This window comes from Martes martes (genome assembly GCF_963455335.1).
Source record: "Martes martes genome assembly, chromosome: 9".
Classification (NCBI taxonomy): Eukaryota; Metazoa; Chordata; class Mammalia; order Carnivora; family Mustelidae; genus Martes; species Martes martes.
Window position 1 is genome coordinate 81,136,518 of NC_137896.1, and position 24,627 is coordinate 81,161,144.

At 37.3% G+C, this 24,627-nt stretch overlaps 2 protein-coding genes across 7 annotated transcripts in view; one reads left to right on the plus strand and one right to left on the minus strand.

The window, feature by feature from the left end:
- UGP2 (UDP-glucose pyrophosphorylase 2) overlaps positions 1-13,653 on the plus strand; it is a 75,152-nt gene extending 61,499 nt beyond the window's left edge. For all 3 annotated transcript variants that reach the window (XM_080812636.1, XM_080812635.1, XM_080812637.1), the window contains exons 4-10: positions 2,146-2,331; positions 3,559-3,692; positions 5,389-5,686; positions 6,775-6,972; positions 7,535-7,777; positions 11,131-11,235; positions 13,187-13,653. In XM_080812636.1, coding sequence (XP_080668762.1) covers positions 2,146-2,331; positions 3,559-3,692; positions 5,389-5,686; positions 6,775-6,972; positions 7,535-7,777; positions 11,131-11,235; positions 13,187-13,294 — 1,272 coding nt within the window. In that variant the 3' untranslated portion in view covers positions 13,295-13,653. The remainder of the gene's footprint in view (positions 1-2,145; positions 2,332-3,558; positions 3,693-5,388; positions 5,687-6,774; positions 6,973-7,534; positions 7,778-11,130; positions 11,236-13,186) is intronic.
- A 587-nt stretch (positions 13,654-14,240) lies between these two features.
- The window catches only part of VPS54 (VPS54 subunit of GARP complex), a 97,691-nt gene continuing 87,304 nt past the window's right edge, over positions 14,241-24,627 (minus strand). For 2 of the 4 annotated variants that reach the window (XM_080812633.1, XM_080812632.1), the window contains 2 exons: positions 21,519-21,626; positions 18,659-19,582 (listed from right to left, as the gene is read on the minus strand). In XM_080812633.1, the coding sequence (XP_080668759.1) occupies positions 19,211-19,582; positions 21,519-21,626 (480 nt within the window). In that variant the 3' untranslated portion in view covers positions 18,659-19,210. Of the gene's footprint in view, positions 15,656-18,658; positions 19,583-21,518; positions 21,627-24,627 lie in introns of those variants that run through there. The other 2 variants (XM_080812634.1, XR_013967342.1) reach the window with 2 other exon arrangements.

Here is a 24,627-nt window from a genome sequence, read left to right on the forward strand (position 1 = left end):
ATAAATATTAGATTCTTATTTGGAAGTCAAAAGTAACTGCTAAGTGGAAATTCTTGGCTTTTAAAAGATAATTGGAAAATAATTGGCTTGGTTCCATTTGCTAACTCTTTTGAGTAAATGTAACATGCCTAAAAAATTCTCCTAACTGATAATAGGCTATTTGAAGCCATTGTATCACAGCAGCATTCCTTTTACTGACTGGTTGATTTCAGTAGCCCTGCTGATGAAAGGATTATAAACTGCCATGTTATATTAGGGTGATAAGTTCCAGCTCTGTTATCTCCTCTTACTTTTCCTGTATAGGAAAGTATAGGACTTAAGTTGGACTTCTTCTCTCAAGCAATATTACCAGTTTCTTTGACATGCTGAAGAAACGGTGTTCATGGCAGTGGGATCAAAACATCTTTCCAGGAATGCCAGTCCACTGGGTCACAGGCACTTTCTGTGTGTGTTGGGTATTTCAAGTTGTTATCATCCATATGTTGTCCTCACCTGGACCAAGAGCTTCTAGAGAAGCAACCGGTATAACCTGTGTTCTTTCCTGCCTCCCCATCATCCTTCTTTTCCTTGGTGGTTAGCATCCCAGTACTTGGGCAGCACCCACTGAGGGCCATGGTGCCCCCAAGTCTGACCCGTCCTCTCTCTTTCCCTGTCACCAGCCCTCTTTTAAGTATGAATGACTGCTGAAGACTGCTTAGTGGCACTTACCAGGAAGACTGATAATCCTACCACATTAGGAACTAATTCAGAATGAGTGATAATTAGGTGGTAGTCAGTGAAGAGTCTTAGAGAAGAGTGCTTATTTCTCAGCATTTACACCAAGCAAAAAGTGCATTCATCTGCAGTGGGCAGTTAACAGAGTGTCTTGCAGGATAGATGAAGTAAGAGTCCCAGACTAGTTTGTATGGGGAGAACGGCGAAGAGCAGAAATCATGTGGTCAGGAGTCGACATAGGACATGTATGTGTGTTTGACTGAGCATAAATGGATTTTTGCCTCCACAGCCTAATCACTGGAATGTGAGTCCATCAGCTCCTTTCCCAATTACAGACTTTATCCACCACCCATCCACACAGCCTCTATAGGCAGCAAAACAAAAACAGCTTAGCTCATAGTGAGCACTTACTATATAGTTGTATTTCTTCAGTCCCCTCAATTGTTATGTGTCCTACACCATGATGATATAACTGAAGAGTACATTTGATGATGTATTCCATTAAAGAAGGATAACAGCAAAAAAAAAAATAAATAAAAATAAAAATAAAGAAGGATAACAGCAACAACAAAAAGCCCTACAAATGGTTAGAGAATATATTGTGATCTTTTCAAAAGCTTTCATTCTTGCTGTAAGATCTTTAGACTTGCTTGTACCTCTGCTTTGAAGAAAAGAATTTGGGCTCCCACTATGTGGTTGTTCCTGTCCTAGGAGGGAGAAGTTGAAGAGTAATGCTCTGTGCTCCCAGAAATAGAGAGGGTCCATGGAGGAAGGGATTCTCTTCAGCCTTAGTTCTTACCTTTACTACCCCATCAGGATATTATTTGGAGCAGTGAGAACACAATTTTCCAATTTGAACTTCTATACAGTAATCCCTGACAGTTAAATTTTTAAGGAATTCTGTCCTTGATACATACCTAGAAATATGATAAAAACAGCATGCCACTTCTTCCTCTGAAGACTTACTTTTGAATGGAGGAGAAAGGCAAGGAACATTTAGGTTTTGGTTTCTGCTCCTTGAAGAAGTATATATACTTTTCCAGAACTGAAGTAGATCCATACACCACCAGAATGAGTTTTGCGTACCCCATTTACTATACCAATGCAAATGGGGAATTCTAAATTTTTATATGTAGTCCAAGTGACTTAAATGTCCTCAACAGCCAGACAAGTATTTGTAGACTGTAACTTTTCCCCCTTCTTGTCCTCCATTATAATGTAAATGAACCACTGAACTACTTTGTGCAAGAGCAGTTGCCTATAAAGTACTTCATTTTGTACCAGGAGGACTTGTGATATTAAAGGGAATGTAGTTGAAACTTTCAGTGGAGAAAAGCAGAATTCTTTAAGGACACATGGAAATAACCCTGTGATTGACTGAATTTAACTTCTCATAAAGCTATTTGAATTCTGTAAATTTTTAAATTTCAGATTCAGCCCTATGAAAAGATAAAGGCTAGAGGCTTACCTGATAATATATCTTCCGTGCTGAACAAGCTGGTGGTGGTGAAACTCAATGGAGGTTTGGGAACCAGCATGGGCTGCAAAGGCCCGAAAAGTCTGATTGGTGTGAGGAACGAGAATACCTTTTTGGATCTGACCGTTCAGCAAATTGAAGTGAGTAACATTCAGCCTTTCTCATGAACTACTAAAACCAGTTTTAGGTTATTATAAATGTTACCTTATAAAATAACAGATGTGGATTTGAGCTAGTCAAGGAGCTTGCTATCTTTAGTTTATTAGTATATAAAAAGGTTTGGTTTTCCCAAGGGCACATCCTTAGGGTAATGTAAAATAGAAGCTTTTGATCTTTAAATGGCATTTGTGGTTGTTGAAATCTCTGGATCTTTTTGGATTCTCCTTTGATCACCCCACTACTCTCCTGCCTCTTCTGCCTCTTCTGATGGCAGCTTTCATCACAGCTGGGATGATCTGGTTTTATTAACCCCTGCTGGTTGGCAGCCATGGATGCTAAGAACTGTCCTTGCCTTCTCTTTTATGATAAAGTCATTAATCGTGGACCATAAGTTCTTCAGGGGCAGTCTTCTTCATCTCTTTGTGTCTAGTGTCCAGTACAGTGCTGGCAGCTACAGTAGTAACACCAGCAGCAGCAGTGACTAACACTCATCTAGCATGTACTGGACACAGTATTATTCTGAACTCTTTTCATGAATTGACTCATTTGTTCCTCTCAACAACTCTGTAAGATAAGTACTCTTTATATTATCATCCCCATTTTACAGATGAGGAAACCAAGGCACAGAGAGGTTGATTTACTTGCCCAAGATTCTATGTGAACAAAGGACTGTCTGACTTCTGAGAACTTGTTTTCTTCTTCACTCTGTGTTGCCCCTTAACTCTTCCCAGAGATTGAAAAGATTTTGGTTGGGGTGTGATTCACAGTTCTTGACATTAATCCTGAGACTAGAGACTAGAGAACCATGTCTTTGTAACATTTATACTTTCATCCCCACTGTGCTCTGAACACAGAGTAAATGTTTCGTCAGCATTTGCCTATCCAGTAAGGCCACAGTAAGGCACTGGCTGGGCACACAACTCCAGAGTTGGATTGTGGGGGGTATCCCGGCTCTGCTGACGAACTGCCACCTCTCTGGCTCTTAGTTCAGCCATTTGTATATTGCAGACAATAGTTTCTGTCTCATAGGATTGTGATTTAATGAGCAAGTCCGTGGCTTAGCAAAATGTCCAGCTTATGCTAAATATTTGTATTTGGCTACATATAGGTGATGTTTTGGATACTTTGTGATTAACCATTATGAGTTTTACATTTTTAAGTGAAAGAAAAGTAGGTTTGGGTAATCTGATTATTATTTTCCTCCCTAGCATTTGAACAAAACCTACAATACAGATGTTCCTCTTGTTCTAATGAACTCTTTCAACACGGATGAAGATACAAAAAAAATACTACAGAAGTACAATCACTGTCGTGTGAAAATTTACACTTTTAATCAAAGCAGGTACAGTAAGTAAAAAATAAAAATAAAAAAAACTCTGGAGAGTGTTACTCCCGGGAAACAAAGATTGTTTTGTCTTGTTTAAATACAGCAGCCTCAAGGTACACATGTGCCAAAAACTCATGTTGGCAAATCTTCAGTGTCTTCAAAGACTGAACACTTGTTTGTAGATAGGTGATTGTTACAATCACTCTCTTATTCTTCCTAAGAGAGAATCTGCTTGTTCCATGTCCAGAATATTTGAGGATGACATAGGTCTTTGTTTTCTGAGGGCATATTTGGGCTCCATGTGGGTCTATGAAAATTTTTATATATTCTACAGTATTGATAATCTTCTTTCATATGGGAAGAAATTTATTCAACATCCTGTATAGGCTTGGGGGAAATTTAATAAATCCTGGAAAAAATGTTCCACTTTGAAGAAAGGAAAGTAAGGGCAGGCATACCTTGTTTGATTGCACTTCAACTGCGCTTTGTAGATACTGCTTTTTTTTTTTTTTTTTTTTTGCAAGTTGAAGATTGTTATACCCCTGCATTGAGCAAGTAAGTCTGTTGATATTGGTGCCACTTTTCCAACAGCATTTGCTAACTTTGTGTCTGTGTCACACATTTTGGTATTCTTACAGTATTTCAAATGTGTTCTTTATTATTGTATTTGTTATGATGATCTGTGATCAGTGATTACGACTTGCTAAAAAGCCAGATGATGGTTAGCATTTTTGAGCAATGAAATATTTTTTTAAATTACAGTATGTATATATTTTTTAGACACAATGCTACTGCACACTTAATAGACTATAGTATAGTGTAAACATAACTTTTATATGCACTGGGAAACCAAAACATTTACTTGACTCACTTTATTGCAACATTTGCTTTATTGCTGTTGTCTGGAACAGAACCTGCAGTATCTCCAAGATATGCCTGTAGAAAGGGACTCAGATGATGACTTTGGATAAAGCCCAGGCAACTAGGGAACTAAGTTTTCCATCTAGGGATGAATATGGGTCTATATGGGCTTGTGCAGAACAGGTATTTCTAAAAGTTTTACCATTTGTTGTTTTAATCTGTTTTTTCATGGACACTTTGCGTGTTGCAGGTGCTCTGCCTCCATCTTCTGGTTGGTGCTTGGTCTCTTAGTGCTAGCTCCTCTGTTACCCCTGCTCCCACTGCCAGTCCCCACACCTGCTGTTCTCACTAGCGGTAGGGAGCAGATGTCCCTGAGCATTAATCTGCTGTTGACCTTCTGGGAAAGAAAGAGCACCACCCCTGAATATATGTTTGTAAGAATGGGCAGATTTTTCCAAAGTTGGAGGGAAAAGAATAATTCCATAACCAAAGAAGTTTGAGAAATTTACTTAATGTGTATTTCCTCTTATAGTGTCAAAAAATCTATTAAGACTCTAGAAGTATTAGGTATCCTCCCATCTTTATGACGCTGGAAATTTTTTTTGCAGCAAATATTATGATCTAGGAAACTGATTATTGGACAACACAGATAAGAGATTTTCTTAAATGGATTTACCTATGATTAAATTACTATTGATAGACTGAAAAGGAGGGAAGTTTTATTTAACTTTAAACCTACTGTTTTACTTGAAGGTCTGGAGTGCTTTACAGAATTGATATTGAAAACGACCTTGGTTTTTTTTTGTGTGTGTGTGTGTGTGTGCTTTTTTTTTTTTTTTCTTTTTTGAAGGTACCCAAGGATTAATAAAGAATCTCTACTGCCTGTAGCAAAGGATGTCTCATACTCAGGGGAAAATACAGAAGCTTGGTACCCTCCAGGTCATGGTGATATTTATGCCAGTTTCTACAACTCTGGTTTGCTCGACACCCTTATAGGAGAAGGCAAAGAGTATATTTTTGTGTCTAACATAGATAATCTGGGTGCCACCGTGGATCTTTATATTCTTAATCATCTAATGAACCCACCCAATGGAAAACCCTGTGAATTTGTCATGGAAGTCACAAATAAAACACGTGCAGATGTAAAGGTAAATACTGAGAGGAAGCAGTTCAGGGATTCACATCTTCACATTGCATAGGTTATGTAGTTCAGATCCTTTTTTTTTTTTAATTGATAAGTTTCCGTGGTAAACAAAACAACACATTCATCTATTGTTAAGACAGAGTGAGATAGTATTCTGTAGAGTACCTTAAGTTCCACCTGAAATAAATTGAGATTTAACAGTATTGTTGAGTAATCCATATGGACTATTTTAACTGAAAACAGTTCCACATATATTTATAGGATAAGTGAAAACACTTTCAAATGTTTTGTTCAAACCTTTGATATTCTTCTAGTTTGATGCTTAAATGTATTTATTTCATTTTTCCTTTAGTAAAAATTTATTATTTCTGTTTCTACCTGTGCATTTTTATATGTATTTTTTTCATCACTGTAATATCTCTTTAGTTGCCAAAAAAATGTTTAACTTTGCATGTTTAGTGGTCATGAAATGGTACGCAAGGTTTTACTACTTAGCCACAGGGAGTGAGAGAAATGGGCAGTGTGTGAATACTAAAATGGTTAGTTTCTTTGTTGGGTTCTATGTGTCTTGCGATGCCCCCTGACACGTGCATAAATGTTCCCCTCTCCACACACTTCTGTGGCCTCATGACTGTAAGGACATCTCTAAGCTGAGGCTACTCAGGGGGTCACTTCTCACCCACTGTGCCTCTGTCTTCCTTTTTCTTTTCTTATCCCAGAGTCAATCAGAGCAGAGTCTGAGGGAGTAGAACTAGTTCTTTAGTGATGGACAGTGGTTTGGGAATGAGAGGAATGGCAGTTCCTGTAGACCTTTGAAAAGCGAGGAAGACTCTGCTGTACTCCCAGGGCTCTTACTATGGACAAGAGGGTGGGTTTACAGTATAAAATGACAACCTGAATATTTTCTTTGGCTGTACCATTAAATGTATGTTGCTGTGTATCACAGATTGAATCAATGCCAAAACTTTTTATTTCTGGGGGATTTTATCATCAGTGTCTTTTCTCTAACACTTTCACAGACTAGAAATAGTGTGGTATGGTTGTGACTGGGAGAGATGTGGAGGTACTCACACATTCTCTCTGCCTTTCTAGGGTGGCACACTTACCCAGTATGAAGGCAAATTGAGACTGGTGGAAATCGCTCAAGTGCCAAGAGCACATGTTGACGAGTTCAAGTCTGTGTCAAAATTCAAAATATTTAACACAAACAACCTGTGGATCTCTCTTGCAGCAGTTAAAAGACTGCAGGAGCAAAATGCTATTGATATGGAGATCATTGTGAATCCAAAGGTAAGCCGGAGGTGCAGCCCTTGCCTCCTTATTCCTAAGATCACAGTAGGTAGGCTACACATAGATCCACTGTCCCCTCTCTGGCCCATCTATTCACAGGTCCTTCTTTTTTGCCTAGTAAGTCACTCCGGTTCCTGGCCCTGTCTTTCAGAGTTAACACCCATCTCTTTACCGTGCCAAGCCTTGGTGCTCTTACTTGATGCAAGGCTGTGGTAGTGGCAAGAGCACGGGGCCCAAAAGTAGAAAACCTACCTTGGGCTTGTTGCTCTGACACTTAAAGGTTTTGGCCACAGGCATCTTGCATGAGTTTTCTGTGAACCATCGGTTCTTTATTGTAAAACGGAAACATGACTAAACAGAGAAGTTACGATGCTGAAATAAAAACCATGTATGTCTAAGCACCAGTACCTGACATTTGGGTACTTGGTAAATGTCACTTCTCAAAATTCTGTCTCCTTCAGTGGATCTGTGAGACCACTCCCCAAATATTAACCAGCCCACATGGAACTAAGTTGCTAAAACCTATTTTTCCTCTCCCCCTGCCCCCTTTTCTTTCTTACAGACTTTGGATGGAGGCCTGAATGTCATTCAGTTAGAAACTGCAGTAGGGGCTGCCATTAAAAGTTTTGAGAACTCTCTAGGTATTAATGTTCCTAGGAGCCGCTTTCTACCTGTCAAAACCACATCAGATCTCTTGCTGGTGATGTCAAACCTCTATAGCCTTAATGCAGGATCTTTGACAATGAGTGAAAAGCGGGAATTTCCTACAGTACCCTTGGTTAAATTAGGCAGCTCTTTTACAAAGGTACGTAATTATATATATATATATATATATATATATATATATATATGTATATATGAATTTGTAGTTCTTAAATATGTAAGTATAAAAAAGGTTGGAATGATGTGAATTGGGGTCCAATTACAGTCTCAGCTGCTCACCTATTAAATTCCTCTTTGAGGTCTTTTAAAGGGAATCAACCATAAAAGATAAAGATGTAACTTACTTTGGAAATCTGATTGCTAAAGAGTGGAAAAGAACATTTAACTTTGGGACATTTTACTTTATGTCTCTTGTAAAACTATTCACTGCTTTCATCAGTGGGAGAATGTTAACTCCATTTTAACAAATATTGAGCCCCTACCATGTGCTGGGCAGTGTTCCAGGTGCTGCAGAGTTAGCAGTAAATAAAATGGACTAAAATCCTTGCCTTTATGAGTATTCTAGCAGGGTAAAAATGATAATAAGCAAATGTATGTCAAGTGGTAGAAAATGCTTTGGAGAAAAACCAAGCAGGAATAGGGAATGTGTGGGTGGGGTAGTGTTGGTGTAATTTTACACTGCATGGCCAGAGATGGTCTCACTGAGAAATTGAGTGCACCATGCAGGTTATCTGGGGTGAAAAACATTCATGGCAAGGATAGGAAAACCCCACCCTATCATGATAAGTGGAATTCAAAACATTTCATCACATCAGATATCCTGAGGCTAATGAAGTGTGACAAGAGTAAGCCTTTGTGGCTGGCCTGGAGTCCTGCTAGGCCCTCCAAGTCTATTCTAATCCTGGTTGTGGGTTCGTGCCATCTGGTGGGGAGGTATGTACTGCCTCATATATTGATGGGGAATGACTCTGGGTCCTGTGGCTGGGTTGCAATTTCCAGGATAACATCAGGCACTTTAGGACTCTCCCTGTTTTGGGTGCCTCTTACCAGCCTGGTTGAGCTGGGAAAATCCCAGTGGTACAAAGACCAACCATCTTTCCACATCGTGAGAGGGTACTGCCAGCCATTTTTCTTTCTTCCCTTTCTTGTCTTTTTTTTTTCTTTAGAAACAGATTATTTGACAGAAAGAGAGCACAAGTAGACAGAGGGAGAGGGAGGAGCAGACTCCCTGCTGAGTAGAGAGCCTGACGCATGGCTTGTTCCCAGGATCATGACCTGAGCCAAAGGCAGATGCTTAACCAGCTGAGCCACCCAGGGTCCCCAGCCATTTTTCTGCCTAGCCTCACCCTTCCCCCTTCACGTCCCCCTCACTCTTTGTAGCCTCTTCAATACTCTGCAGGAGATAAGAACGTTAGCTGCCCAAATTCAGAACCAGGGGCTAAGTGGGCATGGCTAGTTGCTCTGAGGAAGAAAATGTTTTAGGAACTTTACAAAGCACAATATGCCTGGGGCAGAGTAAGCAAGTGAGAGATGGGGTAGTAGTTGGGTCAGACAGGAAACAGTCCTAATATGTAGAACTTTGTAACCGAATATTGGAAATGTGGGTGGCTTTTTCTTTTCCTGGTGGATGGAGAAACCATCAAAGAAGTTGCGAGCTAAGGGGTGAAATGACCAATGTGCTGAATGAGGGTAGAATCAGAGAGATTAGGAAGTCGGCTGTTGTAGGAATCCTGGCAAGAGGAAATGGTGGCTTTGGCCAGGGTGATGGCAGTGAAAATAATGAAAATATGTTGACATTCTGAGATATTTTGAAAGTTGTACCTATAGGATTTGCTCCTGGATGAGATGGGAGTGCAAAAGAAAAAAGGTTAAGGATGATTGCATGGTTTTTAGGCTGTGCAACTGGAAGCATGGAATTTCCTGCCATTTATGGAGATGGGGGAAGTAGGTTTAGGGGGAACAGGATGGGGATTTCAATTTTGGAGATACTGTATTTATTAGACTTCAAATTGATTAGACTGTTTCTAGATCAGAGGAGACAGGTAAATTTGAGAGTCCTCTGTTCATACTGGTATTTAAAGCCATGAGATAGGTATCACTTAGGAGGTAAGAGGACTATCCCCTAAGATAGTCCAAGGCTTAGAGGATGGGGATGAGGTAGAGGAAGCAGCAAAGGTCACTGAGGAGTTACAGATGAGGAATTGGTGGTAGAAAACCATCAATGTGTAAATCCTAAAAGCCAAATTAAGAAAATGTCTCAAGAAAGAGGGAGTGATCATCTATGTCAAGTGCTGCTGTTGATTCAAGTAAGATGAATGGTTCAGGATCAATGAGAATTCACCAGTAGAATTATCAATATAAAAGTTCTGGAGCCTGAGGGGTGCCTGGGTGGCTCAGTGGGTTAAAGCCTCTGCCTTCGGCTCAGGTCATGATCCCAGGGTCCTGGGATCAAGCCCCTATATCGGGCTCTCTGCTCAGCAGGGAGCCTGCTTCCCCTTCCCCTCTCTCTGCCTGCCTCTCTGCCTACTTGTGATCTCTGTCTGTCAAATAACTAAGTAAATAAATAAAAATTAAAAAAAAAAAAGTTCTGGAGCCTGGCTGGAAGGGATTTAATAGAGAATAGGAGAAATTAGAGATATGTAGACAACTAATTCAAGAATTTTGCCCTAAAAGCAAAACAACTGCAGCCATGCATATAGAAAGGGATGTAAATTTGAGAGTTTTTTGTTTGATTTTTGTTTGTTTGGTTTTTAAAGATGGGAGAATTTATGGGATGTTTACACATTGACTGGAATTGATGCAATCAGAGAGAAAACACTAAAGGAGGAGAATCACTGGACAATACCCTTGAATAGGCCAGAAGAAGGTCTGGCCTTAAGTTGGAGTAAAGAGTCCAACCCCAGTACTAGGAAGGGCGAGAGTAACAGGCTTGGAGGCAAATGGGTTGTGGTAGAAGTCGGTGGAACTTTTCAGACTGCTTCTAATTTTCTTAGCAAAATAGGAAACAAGGCCCTATAAGATAATGTCTAGTCCCTATAAAAGGAAATAACATAAAGATAATCATCATTTATACTGATAATCTGAGCTGTTGCTGTGCATGAAATATTCCACTTTTGAAATATTCCCATAAACCCCAGCTCCAGTCTGGCTTGCTTCAATGATGATTTCTTTCCAGCTAAACTCCAGATAATCTTAACTACTCATTGGGCTTTTAGTATATTGTTTATCTTTTTATTTATTAATGCCTGATCTGATTAGTGGTAGTATAAATTGCTTGACTGTAGGGACGTGTTCATATTTCCTGGTCTCTCCTACACAGCATCTAGCATCTAGCATCTACAAATGCTTAATAAATGAGTTCTTCCCATCAAGGGCCTGAAGGTTGGCCATAAATAGAATGTTTTCACAGTTCAGTTAAACTATTTTGTTAATTTAATCCCTATTTCTTTTTGTTGTTGTTGTTAACCCATTCTTGAAACAATGTGTTTCTTTCAGGTTCAGGATTATCTAAGGAGATTTGAAAGTATACCAGATATGCTTGAATTGGATCACCTCACAGTTTCAGGAGATGTGACATTTGGCAAGAATGTTTCACTAAAGGTGTGTTGTTCTGATGAAAATTATAGTTTTTACAGCTTTACAAAACAGGTTTCATTTTCTAGTCCTAAATTTACCTTTATTTTAAAGAAAACTTCTTAGTCTATACCAGATGTTTATAAGACATAAATACATTTTAAAAATGAAATAGCTTACCACAATATTTAGCATTAATACTATCTTCCATAGATATACAACATAGTTAAAATACAATAATTGTTGTATATAGAACTTTGCTTTCCATTTGAATGCTGCATTCCACAAACACCAGTAAGTAATTTAACTGGTATTATTTTATTGAAATGACAGTCTGTAAAAGAGAATCACTATTAAAGTAGCATTAGCTCACCCAAGATGACTATTTGAATCCGAATCAAAGTAGAAAAAATAACTTCACTTATACTAATTATAATATATTCTTTTTTTTAAAGATTTTATTTATTTGACAGAGAGAGAGATCACAAGTAGGCAGAGAGGCAGAGAGAGAGGGGGAACAGGCTCCCCGTTGAGCAGAGAGCCCGATGTGGGGCTCCATCCCAGGACCCTGAGATCATGACCTGAGCCGAAGGCAGCGGCTTAATCCACTGAGCCACCCAGGCACCCCTAAATATAATATATTCTTTTAAAGTAATCGGTTGTCTTCAGTATAGAGATTTATTCACATACTACAGTACTTGGGTACTCAGATGAGTATTATTCTAGCCTAAGAAATAGGAAGGACTATGGGTATAAGTATTAAAGCTCAAAACCAAAGATACAACAGCTTTTTCCTATTCTTCCTTTAGTAAAGCTCCTTAAATGAATATCTTGGGAAAACAAAAAATTATATGTGTATGTATATAGATATGTGTGTGTATATATATATTTATATACAGTTGACCCCTGAACAACATGGGGGCTGGGGGGGAGTGACCACTATAGTTGAAACCCATGTATAACTTTTGACTCCCCAGAAATGTAACTAGTAACAGCCTATTGTTGACTGGAAGTCTTACTAATAACAGTTGATTAACATATTTTGTAGGTCATATATATTATATACTGTATCCTTACAATAGAGAAAGCTAGAGATAAGAAAAAAAATTTTTTTTAAAGATTTTATTTATTTATTTGACACAGAGAGATCACAAGTAGACAGAGAGGCAGGCAGAGAAAGAGGGGGAAGCAGGCTCCCCGCTGAGCAGAGAGCCCGATGTGGGGCTTGATCCCAGGACCCTGGGATCATGACCTGAGCCGAAGGCAGAGGCTTAACCCACTGAGCCACCCAGGCGCCCCTAGAGATAAGAAAATTTTAAGAAAATCATTTACAGTACTGTTCTGTATTTATTGAAAAAAGTGCATGTAAGTGGGACCCAGACCATTCAAACATGAGTTCCCAGGGTCAACTGTACAGACCTGTATATGTGTGTGTGTGTGTGTGTATATATGTATATATATACACATATATATACATATATATATAGAACTTTATTGCTGATATTATGTGTATATATACACACGTACATGAAACTTTACTGCTAATACTGTCTCATCGGTACAGTCTCACTTAAGACATGAAAAATATATTAGTAAACTATTTTTTTAAAAAAACCCAAACCTGTATGTAAATATAAACCAAGCACCTCAGTATCTTTATGAAGGTAGATAATGCTGGTGACCTTGCAGGTAGTTCTTTCAAAGGGCCAGTCATGCTGTGGCACAGGGTCTACTTCTCACTTCTAGTACCACCTCTGATACAGAGGCAAGGTCTCTAGAACTACTGCCAGGATTCCTAGAGGGACACATTATATAATTTTCCTTAACATGTTATTTTTCATGTTTAATATTGCTGTATGTACAACTGCTACATTGTAAATGGAGTTCTACATAAATTTGGTAATTGTAAGAAAATTAGTTGCATTTCAGCTGCAGTTTTAAATATATTCTCTTCTGTTTTGTCTTCCCTGTCACATAGGGAACAGTTATCATCATTGCAAATCACGGTGACCGAATTGACATCCCACCTGGAGCAGTATTAGAGAACAAGATTGTATCAGGGAACCTTCGTATCTTGGACCACTGAAATGAAAAATACTGTGTATACTTCATACTAATTATGGGCTAAGCAGTTTCTTATAATGAAATGTTCTCTAGGATTCTAAAATCGGCAGGTACTTTACTATGTTACTGTACCCTGCGGTATTAATTTTTAAAGTAGAGTTTTTTCTGCAATATGCTTTTAGTCGAAGAAAAGCACAGATGGAAGCAATATTTTTCTTCTTTGAAGAGGACCCTGAAAGTTAGTTCATCTTAAAGTGCAATACTATTTAATCTTAAAACTGGGGCAGCTCTACTGGAACATCTTTTAACTGAGGCCTCAGTGACGGTCACTTTGAATTGCTTGTGATTTCAAAAATAAAGCTGTGAGGCAATCCATGTGCACATGTACACTTTCACTGCTAACTTTATGAAATAGTTCATGAAAAACGGTTTACTCTTGCAAAACAGTTACTGGACCAGTTGGAAGATTTGCTCTTGAAATATTTAAGTACTCACTGGCCAGTCACCTAACACATCTAGTTTTTGCTTTTCTAAGAAACTTAACCACATCATTCTTTCCATGGGAATTAAACCTGAAGGTATTTAGTACCTCACATCTAGTCCTAAGCCTGGGATGCCTGCCATGCTTTCCACAGACTCTCCATTTATTACAACAAATAAAGTGATGTTTCTTTTCCCAGCTCAAGGGTTTGGGGGTGGGTAGAGATAGGGTATTTCTTTTACATCCTTGTTCTCTAGTATGATGGGGTGGAGGTATAACTTTATAAAAAGTTCCCTTTCCCCAAAGCATTCTTGGTGTGACTGAAAATATTCACGAATAACCTTTCAAATCAGCTCTGCTGATAGTTTAATTTGTGGCTTTTCTTGAAAGATTAATTACATTTTCTAATTTTTCCATACTTGTTTTTGAGTAGGCTGCTTGTAATTTAAAGTTTCCTGTATACTATTAAAAAAAAAAGTTGCCTTATAAAGTCTGGTAATTTTTTACAGCTTTATTTTGGACAGTTTAAGAACCAATGACATACCTTAGTAATGATAAAGAAAACAGGCTTTCCTTTTAGGAAATGGAAGAGCACAAAATAAGACTATTTCATTGTACATAATCACCACAAGGTTAGGCACTCTGACAGGGTTAATTAGGCAAGATTCCCGGTATGAGGTGAGGCACAGGCACTTTCATTTGTAGAGTGCTGCTGATTCTAGTTTTGAAGGTAGGTATTATAAAATCTTCAAATAACTTACTCATCACCTTATATTTCTGGCCCCAACACAGCAGCCTATATTTTAAAAGTTCTATTTTCTTCCTGGTCTTTGTTCATATACACGTCAAAAGTAACTTTTTAAAAACAAGAACCCAAGGGGGCCATATTTCATATGTTATCTAAATGTTAAAATGAGAACTCATAAATAGGCAGAATATATGAAAATGTATTCTTACCATTCGCTAGAAATAAAAAGGAAAAAAAAGCCCCACAAACCAACCCTTCATAGATACTTTTATAAAAATACAGCTGTTAAACTGCAGCCTTTCATATACCACTTCTGAAAAGTATTTAAATTAGTAGTTGCATAAATAAATGCCAGTATCTTATTCTTTAATTATTACTGTGATCAGACTTTCAAGTATTTAGACTACTCTGGAAGGCTTTACCCAGTTGACATACAGTGGTGGTAGAAAGATTAAATATGCGACACCCAAGGCCTGAAACTTGACATTGGTCACTAAAACAAAAATTGAATTTCTAAATCCAAGCAATCAAAAGATGTTTATTTTTTATAGAAAGATCTGTAAAAAAATAATTTTTCAAACAGCTTTACTTTCATAGAGAAAACTTTCTACAGAGGTTGACTAAGATTTTAATATTTTAAATTGTACCATCATTAAATAAGGTGGGACACCATATGAATTTCATTGCACTGGAAGAAATGCAAAGCATTTTTTAATATAAAGTATACAGAGCATTCTAGTCAACTACAGCTGTGTTACAGCTATGTGTTCTTTTGGATTTGGTCCAAAGAAACCTGAGTCTGTTTCCAGAGAGAATGAAAAATGTTATAGACACCTGATCAGTTACTCCTCACTGAAGGAAGCATAATAATGGCATTCCTTGTAGATCCCACTGAATCCCAGTTTCCCAACACTGATACTTTTCCCCTTCCCCTATCCCAGTTCACTTTGGGTTCGAGGTTCAGTTCTTGAATCACAGGCATCCACATTTTCTTCATAAACATACACATCCCATGGTCAGATGAGCTACCCAGTTTTCCAGTATGTCATCACCTCTTCTGTTCCCAGATCTCGGACATATTTAGGTCCAAATCTTTAAGACCTTTTAAGGCTTGAAGATTTCCAGTGTAAAAAGCTACATCTGCTGTGACCAACCTAGACATTGGAGAGAAAACTATTTTTAATCTCACTTTCTACTGCATAATTAAAGAAGCAATGTTCATAGAGTCAGTCTTATTCTAACTGCCAAGACTATTATTTAAAATTCAGATTTCCTAGGGACCAAATGTCAGTATATTTCTTAACAGGATTTCTGCTATCAGATAGAGTGCTCTATTTCAACAATGAATATCTTGAAAAGAAATAAACCAGTGCAGGCTGGACTTGGTTTCATAATTCTGCCCAATAAAATAGATTTATCTTAAAACAATATGAAATAAAATAGAACAATACATTAAGATATTTCTTTGATAAGTTGTCACTAGAGTATACAGTTGACTCTTGAACATCAGGGTTTGAACTGCACAGGTCTATTTACAGGTATTTTTTGACATGGTACAGCATGAAATGTACTTTTATGATTTTCAAAACCTTTTCCCTAGCTTTACTACAGCAACACAGTATATAACATACAAAATATGTGTTAATCAACTGTTGTTAATAATAAGGCTTCCAGTCAACAGTGGATATTATTAGTTAGGTTTTTGCAAAGTCAAAAATTACATGTGGATTTTCTACTGCAAGGGGAGTGGGTGCCCCCAACCCCTGCACTGTTCAAGGATCAACTGTACATGTATATGACTAAAGAAATCAAGTGAAAGAAAGATAAGGTTTCCTGAGTGACATCCAAAGGAGTTAAATGAAAGCTGAGAGTCATGCATATGTTATTACTAGATATAAAACCTGATACATCCAGCAACACTAGATGAAAAAACAAAGTCTTACACTTTTGAGTACTGAGCTGTCACATTAATGTCCATACTTGAAAGGATATTCCAGGAAACAACACTCGGATAAATAAACACTAAAGCTCCATGCATATAAAATAGGGACTGGCCCATCGAGGAATAAATAGACCCTGATTTAGTAGTTCGTAAAAGAGAAGAGGAAATCCAGCTTCAGTATTTTAATGAACACATAAGTTCTGGATTGCTAGAGTACATGGGACAAAGGTATTAGAAACACCCTCAATGTTTATACTACAGTCCACTTTATAAAATGCCTTTGGACTTATGTACTTAATGTTTTACCTCTTACCACATGGCAGAATTTAATAAGGATCATATTTTTCATTTAAAACTCATCTAATTCAGGCATTTTTAAAAGATTCAAAATTACACCTGTGATAGATAGTATGGTCAGTTAAGTACACTAAAACTGACAGCAACAGCTCAAAAAAGAACAAAACCTTTCTAAGGCAAGGTCCTCATACTAAAAACTAAGCATAAAATTAGCATAAATCTCCACTTAAAAATATTTCCAGAGTTTTATCAAAGTTGAAAATTGTTTAACATAAAAGCAGATATTTACAACATATATAACTAACAAAGGATTAGTTTGATTAGGGCTTAAGCAAAAATCTAAAATCAACATAAGAAAAATAATACCCAAGAGAAAGATGGGCAAAGAAAATGAACAGGAAAAGTCAGATAAGAACACCTGAATGACTAATAAATATATGAAAAGATGACAAACATTAGGAAATGCAAATCAAAACAAGATACCACTGGCAACCATTTAAAAATCTAACAGCAAATGTTGGCAGCACTGTACCACCACTTTGGAGAATATTCTCACATTACCTAGTAGAGTGAGAACGTACATATGCTCTGATCAACTTGTATATGTACCCCCCCAAAATGGTCAAACTAGTAGATATGTATATAGATCTTCACTGTGGCATAGCTGTAGTGGAAAAAAGTAATGACCTAGAAATCTATCATTTGGAGAAATGACTATATTAAATATGGTTGTTTCATGTGGGAGAATAAAAAGCAGTCAAAAAAAAATAGACAATTCCTACATATCAAACCAGTTACAATGCTGAGTAGAAAAAAGTAAGCAGCGTATGTACAATATACCATATAAGTAAATTAAGTTTATAAAACAGTGCTACCTACTTTTTTTAAGATACAGAGATAATGTGAAAGACTCAATGCAGACTAAATTTATTAAAAATATTGATTATGGGTTGGGGCAAAGAGCATGTGACTGGAGATGGGGTCAAGGGACACTTCAGTTTCATTTGGAATGTTGGTGGGGTTTTTTTGTTGTTGTTTTTAAGATTTTATTTATTTGAGAGAGAGAGCCATGAGCAGGGGAAAGCCATCCCAAGAACAAAAATTTCTTTTAAGCAGGTAGTTTGCTATGTCTTTGGCTAGAGTCTAGAGGTTAATTTTCAGAAAATTCCACATTTCAAGGGATCACTCAGAGGCACGAACTGACTTACACAGAATTAGTGTCTTTAAAAGTATGTGACAGTGAAGATCACTAAGGTGGTACAACCCCCAAATAGCTATATTAACAAAGAAAATAATAGGTAATGAGTTAGCCTGGATGCTTCAGAACTATTGGTCAGAAAAACCAACCAACCCAGATTTAGCTATGGGACTAAAAGAAAACGTTATGTATGAGAGGAGTGGGGCTTAAAAATACTAGTTTTTAAAAAACAGTTTCTGAGAGGTATCTGGTGTTCATAAACTGTCCTTGAATTTCTCTGTGGCTTTGAAATTTTTGAAAATAACAATTCTTAAAAAAAGAAAGAGAAGAACAAGGTAATAATCAAGGGAGAGAATCAGATTTTTGCATCAAAAAATTCAGCATAGGGACGCCTGGGTGGCTCAGTTGGTTAAGCAGCTGCCTTCGGCTCAGGTCATGGTCCCGGCATCCTGGGATCGAGTCCCACATCGGGCTCCTTGCTCCGCAGGGAGCCTGCTTCTCCCTCTGTCACTCTGTCTGCCTGTGCTCGCTCTCTCTCTCTCTCTCTCTCTGACAAATAAATAAATAAAATCTTTAAAAAAAAAAAAAAAAAATTCAGCATGGCCAACAGATTCAGTAGTCTGGAACTTCCAAATATTTCTTGCAAAATCAATTCAGTGTACTTGTTTTATTGTACAGGACCAATTTCTGACTCCAAAATACTTTTTTTTGTTTGCTCCTATAAGTTTGAAGTTTAAGCCTGAAACTTAACAGGGAATAAAATATCTTATTCCTCAAAAATCCATGGAACAGCTACCACTAAGGAAATCCTATTAAGGTGTAGTTTCAAGATCAGTGCTTTTGCATTTTGTATAATCTTTTCCCCATATCTTTATCTATGTTACTCCTCACAAAAATCTTGTGATGGTACTTTTTACCATTATCTCTATTTTCAAATTTAAGAAAATAAAAGCGCAGAGAGTGTAAGCTAAAGTCACATAGCTAGTAAGTCACATAGCTAGTAAGCAGCGAAACTTAACCCAAGTTTTCTGATTCTAAATTTTGTTTTCTCTTACATAATTACACTATTTCACCAATAATACATATATTTTGTTCAAGAGCTTACAATAAAATGGACATATACACTTATACTTTATTTTTTGTGACCCTTTGGAAGACTTTAAAGCAAATTTTATCTTTCTCATTTTATGAATAAGGCAGAAGTTAAGTGGACCTTCTAGTGGTCACACAACTACAAAGTAGGACTTCGAGTCCTGTCCGCATAGGGAGAGACTACTGGGTAACATAAGGAGGTGCTGACCCACAGTGCCGCGAAACAGACATTTTAAGTAATGGACCATTTATAAAACACTTTAATGTAGAAAGACAGATAGGCAGATACAGATATCCTCTCCACAGAGAAAAAAGGCAAAAAGTTGCCGACTTTACCATTGTGGGGGTCCGACATAGTGGAAAAGGATATATAGTAGAAAAGGACAGCATAATGAATAAAAAACCAATCAAGCAATCCAGCACAGGAGCACCCAGTAAAAATATTTTGAAAACATACCCATTTTGAGGTCCTCCATCATTTATCACATTTAAATGAGATAACTGCTTTTTCAAGTGGAGTTTATAACTTGCATTAATTCTTAAAAATAACATCTGGAGAAGAAAGAAAATGGTTTCTTAAAGCTCTACTGAAATAGACATAAGCATCTGAGTTATCAGTATCAAATCAGTATTATTTGAAGAAAATTTTTTAAAAAAATCTTTGCTTTGGCATATACTTTTAAGAAGCTCCTCTGAGGAGTTTAGTTGCTATTTTAGTATAATTTTTCTACATTTTTGGATAAAAGCTTGTTTTCCCCTTAGTGATATGTTTTATCACTGCCTTTCTGCCCCTTAGAAGTCCTCTAGGATATATAAGAGGGGATCAACCACGACAGGCAAAAAGAAATGGAGAATTCTGCAATATATTAAATATGAATTTGATAGGGGGAAAAAAGGTCACAATGGTAAGAGGCAAAGATACTTTCATCCTTCTAAACTGGTAAAATTACTAGAAATTATTTTGTTGCTCCTGTATGCAGATATTTGATGTAATGGCTCAAAACTTCTGTGGGAAATACCTGACCTGAAGCTATATATATTTTATCTTTGGAAACAATTTTTTGGAGTAACACTGATTTTCAATAGGGAAATATATATATATAAAGTCATCTATGGAAGTTTTGTGGAACTACTAGTATTCAATATTGACATAAAATCTAATTCTTGCCCAGCTCTGACAAGAGTTTCCTTTAAATGATGATGTAGATAAAAACACATGGACTACCTGTATGCCCAGCTCCCTGATCTGGCCATAATTAGAACTCAGATGACAAATCCACAAGGTCAGAATGTCAGAGGTGTGAGATCTTACACTTGCAATGAGAAGGATGTCTTGACTGGAAGTAATGAGGAAGAAAAAAGAGACCCAGTGGGTGCTCCATATATTATAGCTCCTTCTCAATTCTTAGTGAGCCTCAAAAGAGTTGGATGATATTTCACCATGAGTTTGGAATGATTAATGAAAACCTAGGGAAGCATGAAGAAAAACAGTAAGAGCTACTGTAGGATGGAAGTCTGAGGTGGTATGGGAAAGAAAAGCAGTAGGAGAAAGAGTAGCAAGAGATACTAAGAAAGCTACCTTTTGCTCCCAAATACCACTCCCATGTACCTAACTAATTTGAGGCAAACTCAAATTAGTCTGAAACTTGTCTGAATACCAAGCTTGTCTGAATACCAAAAATCCCTGGGAAAATTCATCAGTTGTACAACTAGACTTGTATTCTAACACTATCATTCTCCAACTAGGCTTGAATGAGATAACCTGGTATAGAGGGAACGAGCTAAGGTGGGTAAAGAAGATTAGAACAAAAAGAAATACTGGAATCTTTAAAGTACCAGGAAAGGGGAACCAAGCAAGTAGGGGGTGTGAGGTAGGAGTGTTGGTGAACAGTGAGGAGAACTCTGTGGTAACACTCATGTAGGGGAAGAGAGTTGGGACAAAGGGTGGATACTTCATAGGTAAGAGGTGCCAAAGACTACCCATTTTGCTATTTTTCTGGTTATGCCTACTACTGATCACTTACACTGATGTAACAAATATTAATAAGTATATTGATTGAGTTACTTTATGTGTCATCTCATTAATTCCATCACTAATTCTTCTACTATCCCATTTGGATGATAATAATAGCAACATATTTTACAGTTGAAAAATGCCAACTCTGATTTTCAAACTGATAATTTTCAAACTGTAATGAACGATCTAAGTAGAATCTGGCATTTCTGATACTCAATGGCCAAATGAAAAATCTGCTTTTTATAACTGCTGACATAGAGCAGAGCAGTTATTGCTCTGGCCTGTTGGAGCTAGGGGCACTTTGAAATCAAGAAATTTTTACCTATGTTCCACAGGTCAATGTAATAGCTGAAAAAAATAATCATATTGGAATAAGAACTAGGCTTAACTGTACCAAAAGTATGTGAAAACATTCCAATTCTGCACGCATATGTTATATATAAAAAAGTAGTGTTAGGAATTACTACTCACTTGTGTTTGTTCTTCTGGAAGAAGATCAAATATAGCTTCATGCATTTTTGCCATTTGCTTACAAATATTCCTGAAACAGGCAGAAGGAACGGGAGCTTTCACCTCATACTGGCAGGGAAAAATAATGAGAATTATATTCATGTCCTCTGGATTGTTTATTGTCCCCACTGTTCCCTCAGACATACGTTTCAGCCCTTACATGCCTACTAATAGAGTTGAAGCTTACACTTCAACTATGATCTATGCCACTCATGCAAATCTCAACTTTTCATTAAATATCCTAATCTACTTTGAGGAATCCAGCAACATTAGTGGCTAAGAACACAGGCTGCTTCTCTAAAGACAGACTGTTTGGGTACAAATCCCAGCCCTTCAAAGTCTTAGCTATGTGATACTGGGCAAGTTACTTCATTTCTCTTTATTTCAAAGGCCTTGCTGTAAGGCACAAAGCAGTGCTTGATACAGTGCTTGATACAAAGTAAGTACACAAAAAATGTTAGCTACCAATCTGGTTCAATATACAATGATGAATCTTTCAAGTAGGCCCTCCATATTAACAGATTACTTTGTAAGCATGATTTTCAGAATATGTCAACATGATCATATCAAATCAATAGGACTCTGGTAGAATTAAAATTTTCTTTTTCTTTTGTAGGTAGGCCAATTAGTAATCATATTTATCCTAACTATGGTAGAGGAAGCCTTTTTCAGAATGACCTATACTGAAAATTTAAACTTAGGTAAATTCATTTTACTATCCTTACATTTGGGATAATATACTAATATCATTCAGATAACTATCTTTGGCTCATATTTTACAATTCACAAATTATAAACTATTTTTATTTATAAGACAAATCTGAGCTAAATAATTTAATGTACCAATCTTATACAGTTTATTAAAAGGATGAGTTCCAATATACTGCTCTTAGCAGGACCATGCAGAAGTTACCATGTGACTTGGACCAAAATAAGCAAACTTGGGACCACATAGATTTTACCTTTCTCCAGCCTAGAAATATATAAAACATCCTTATCTTTTTTGTTAATAACAGCTTTAAGATATGATTCACATACCATAAAAAGTTCATCTGTTTAAAGTGTTCAATTAGCTGGTTTTTAATAAACTCAGAGTTATACAACCATCATCATTAATTTCTGAACATTTTTATCACCTCAAAAGAAACCCATAACCATTAGCAGTCACTCCACCTGACCCCTTCCCTCAGCTCCTGGCAACCACTAATATCCATAAATATAATCACACAATATGTGCCTTTTTGTGACTGGGTTCTTTCACTTAGCATAATGTTTTCAAGATTCATCCACATTGTTAACATGCATTGAAACTTCACCCTTTTTAGGGTTGCATGACATTCTATTGTACGAATATACCGTAATTTATCCAATCATCAACTGATGGACATTTGGGTTCTTTCTACTTCTTGGCTATTATGAATAATAATGCCATGAACGCTCGTTTTAGCATGAACAAGTTGTTTTCAATTCTTTTGGGTGTACACCCAGAAGTGGAATTACTGGGTCATATGGTAACTTTAATCTTTTGACAAAATACCAAAGTTTTTTCCAAAGTAGCTATATCATTTTACAGTCCTACTCAGCAGTATATGAGGGATCCAATTTCTCCATATCCTCAACCAACACTAGTTACTGTCTGCCTTTTTTATTTAGGCATCTTAGTGGGTATGAAGTAGTTATCTCATTATGGTAACATCCCCATATCTTAAATACCACCTTATACTGGGATGAACAGTATCCCCCCAAAATTCATGTTCACTTAGAATCTTAAAGTGATCTTAAAAGGTCATACCAGATGAGAGCGGGCCCTAAATCCACTGACTGGTGTCTTTATAAAACACAGGAGAAGGAAATTTAGACAGACGCAGAGAAGGAAAATGACCACGTGAAGACAGAGGCAGAAATCGGAATGACACATTAACAAGCCAAAGAATGCCAGCAACTAACAAGCACCAGAAGCTAGGAAGAGGCAGGAAATACTCTTTGCTAGAGCCTTTAGAGGGAGCATGGTTAACAACACTTTGATTCAGGACTTCTGCCTCCAGAATTACGAGAGAATACATTTCTGTGGTTTTAAAGCCACTCCGTCTTTGGTAATTTGTTATGGCAGCTCTAGGTAACTAGTACAGCCTCAAAACCTTCCTCCAGCCCTGCCTGCCCTAAAGATACTATTCTTCCCATTTTACCTTCACCATCATTTCTTCAGGTACCGAAACTTGATACTGTACTTTTTAATTCTCAACCCTTAAAATCTCGTTCTAGCCACTACCCAAACCACCCGCCTCCACTATTAACAATTTTCTGAAATTTCTGCAAAAATCACTAAAGCATCCGAACTTCCAAATTTAGTGACTTTCCTAGTTCTCCTTCCTCATTGCTGTCCTTGGTCCTCAGATAATGTAGTGTCTTCCTGAGTTTCCTCCCTTCCTGACTTTCCTCTCTTCTGTATCCTGTCTCCCAAGTGCAAAAGCTTCTTTAATCTTAATTCCCCATTATCCCCTTTCTCGCTTATCAATCTCAATCTAACAACTTCTAATGTATCTCTAGTCCTGAAACACTTCATTAAATTTCAGTCACATATCTCCTAAATGTTCCATACCATAACTGAGTTTATCATGAACTTTTTCAAACCTGCTCCTCCTTCCTGTTTCCATTACTACTGCTAGTATCACAATCCTCCTGCTCACATAGACTGGAAATCTTCACCTCAGTTTTTATTACTCCTTATCCTTGGTTCCTTGTATTGAGTCGGTGACTAAGTGCCATCAATGTACTTTCAGATTATTTTGCAAGTTAGTACTCTAGGTCAGAGTTTCTCATCCTCTAACTACCAACATTTTGAGCTATCTTATTCTTTGTTGGGAGGGCTATCCTGTGTATTACAGGATGTTCAGTAGCATTCCTGACCTCTACTCACTAGCTACCAATATCGTTCCACCTCCCAAACTGTGACGACCAAAAATGTTCCCAACACTTCTGAATGTCCTCAGGGGACAAAACTGTCTCAGCTGAGAAACACTGCCCGAGGTGAGATCTTCAATACTTCTCACCTGAAAAAATGTAGTCACAT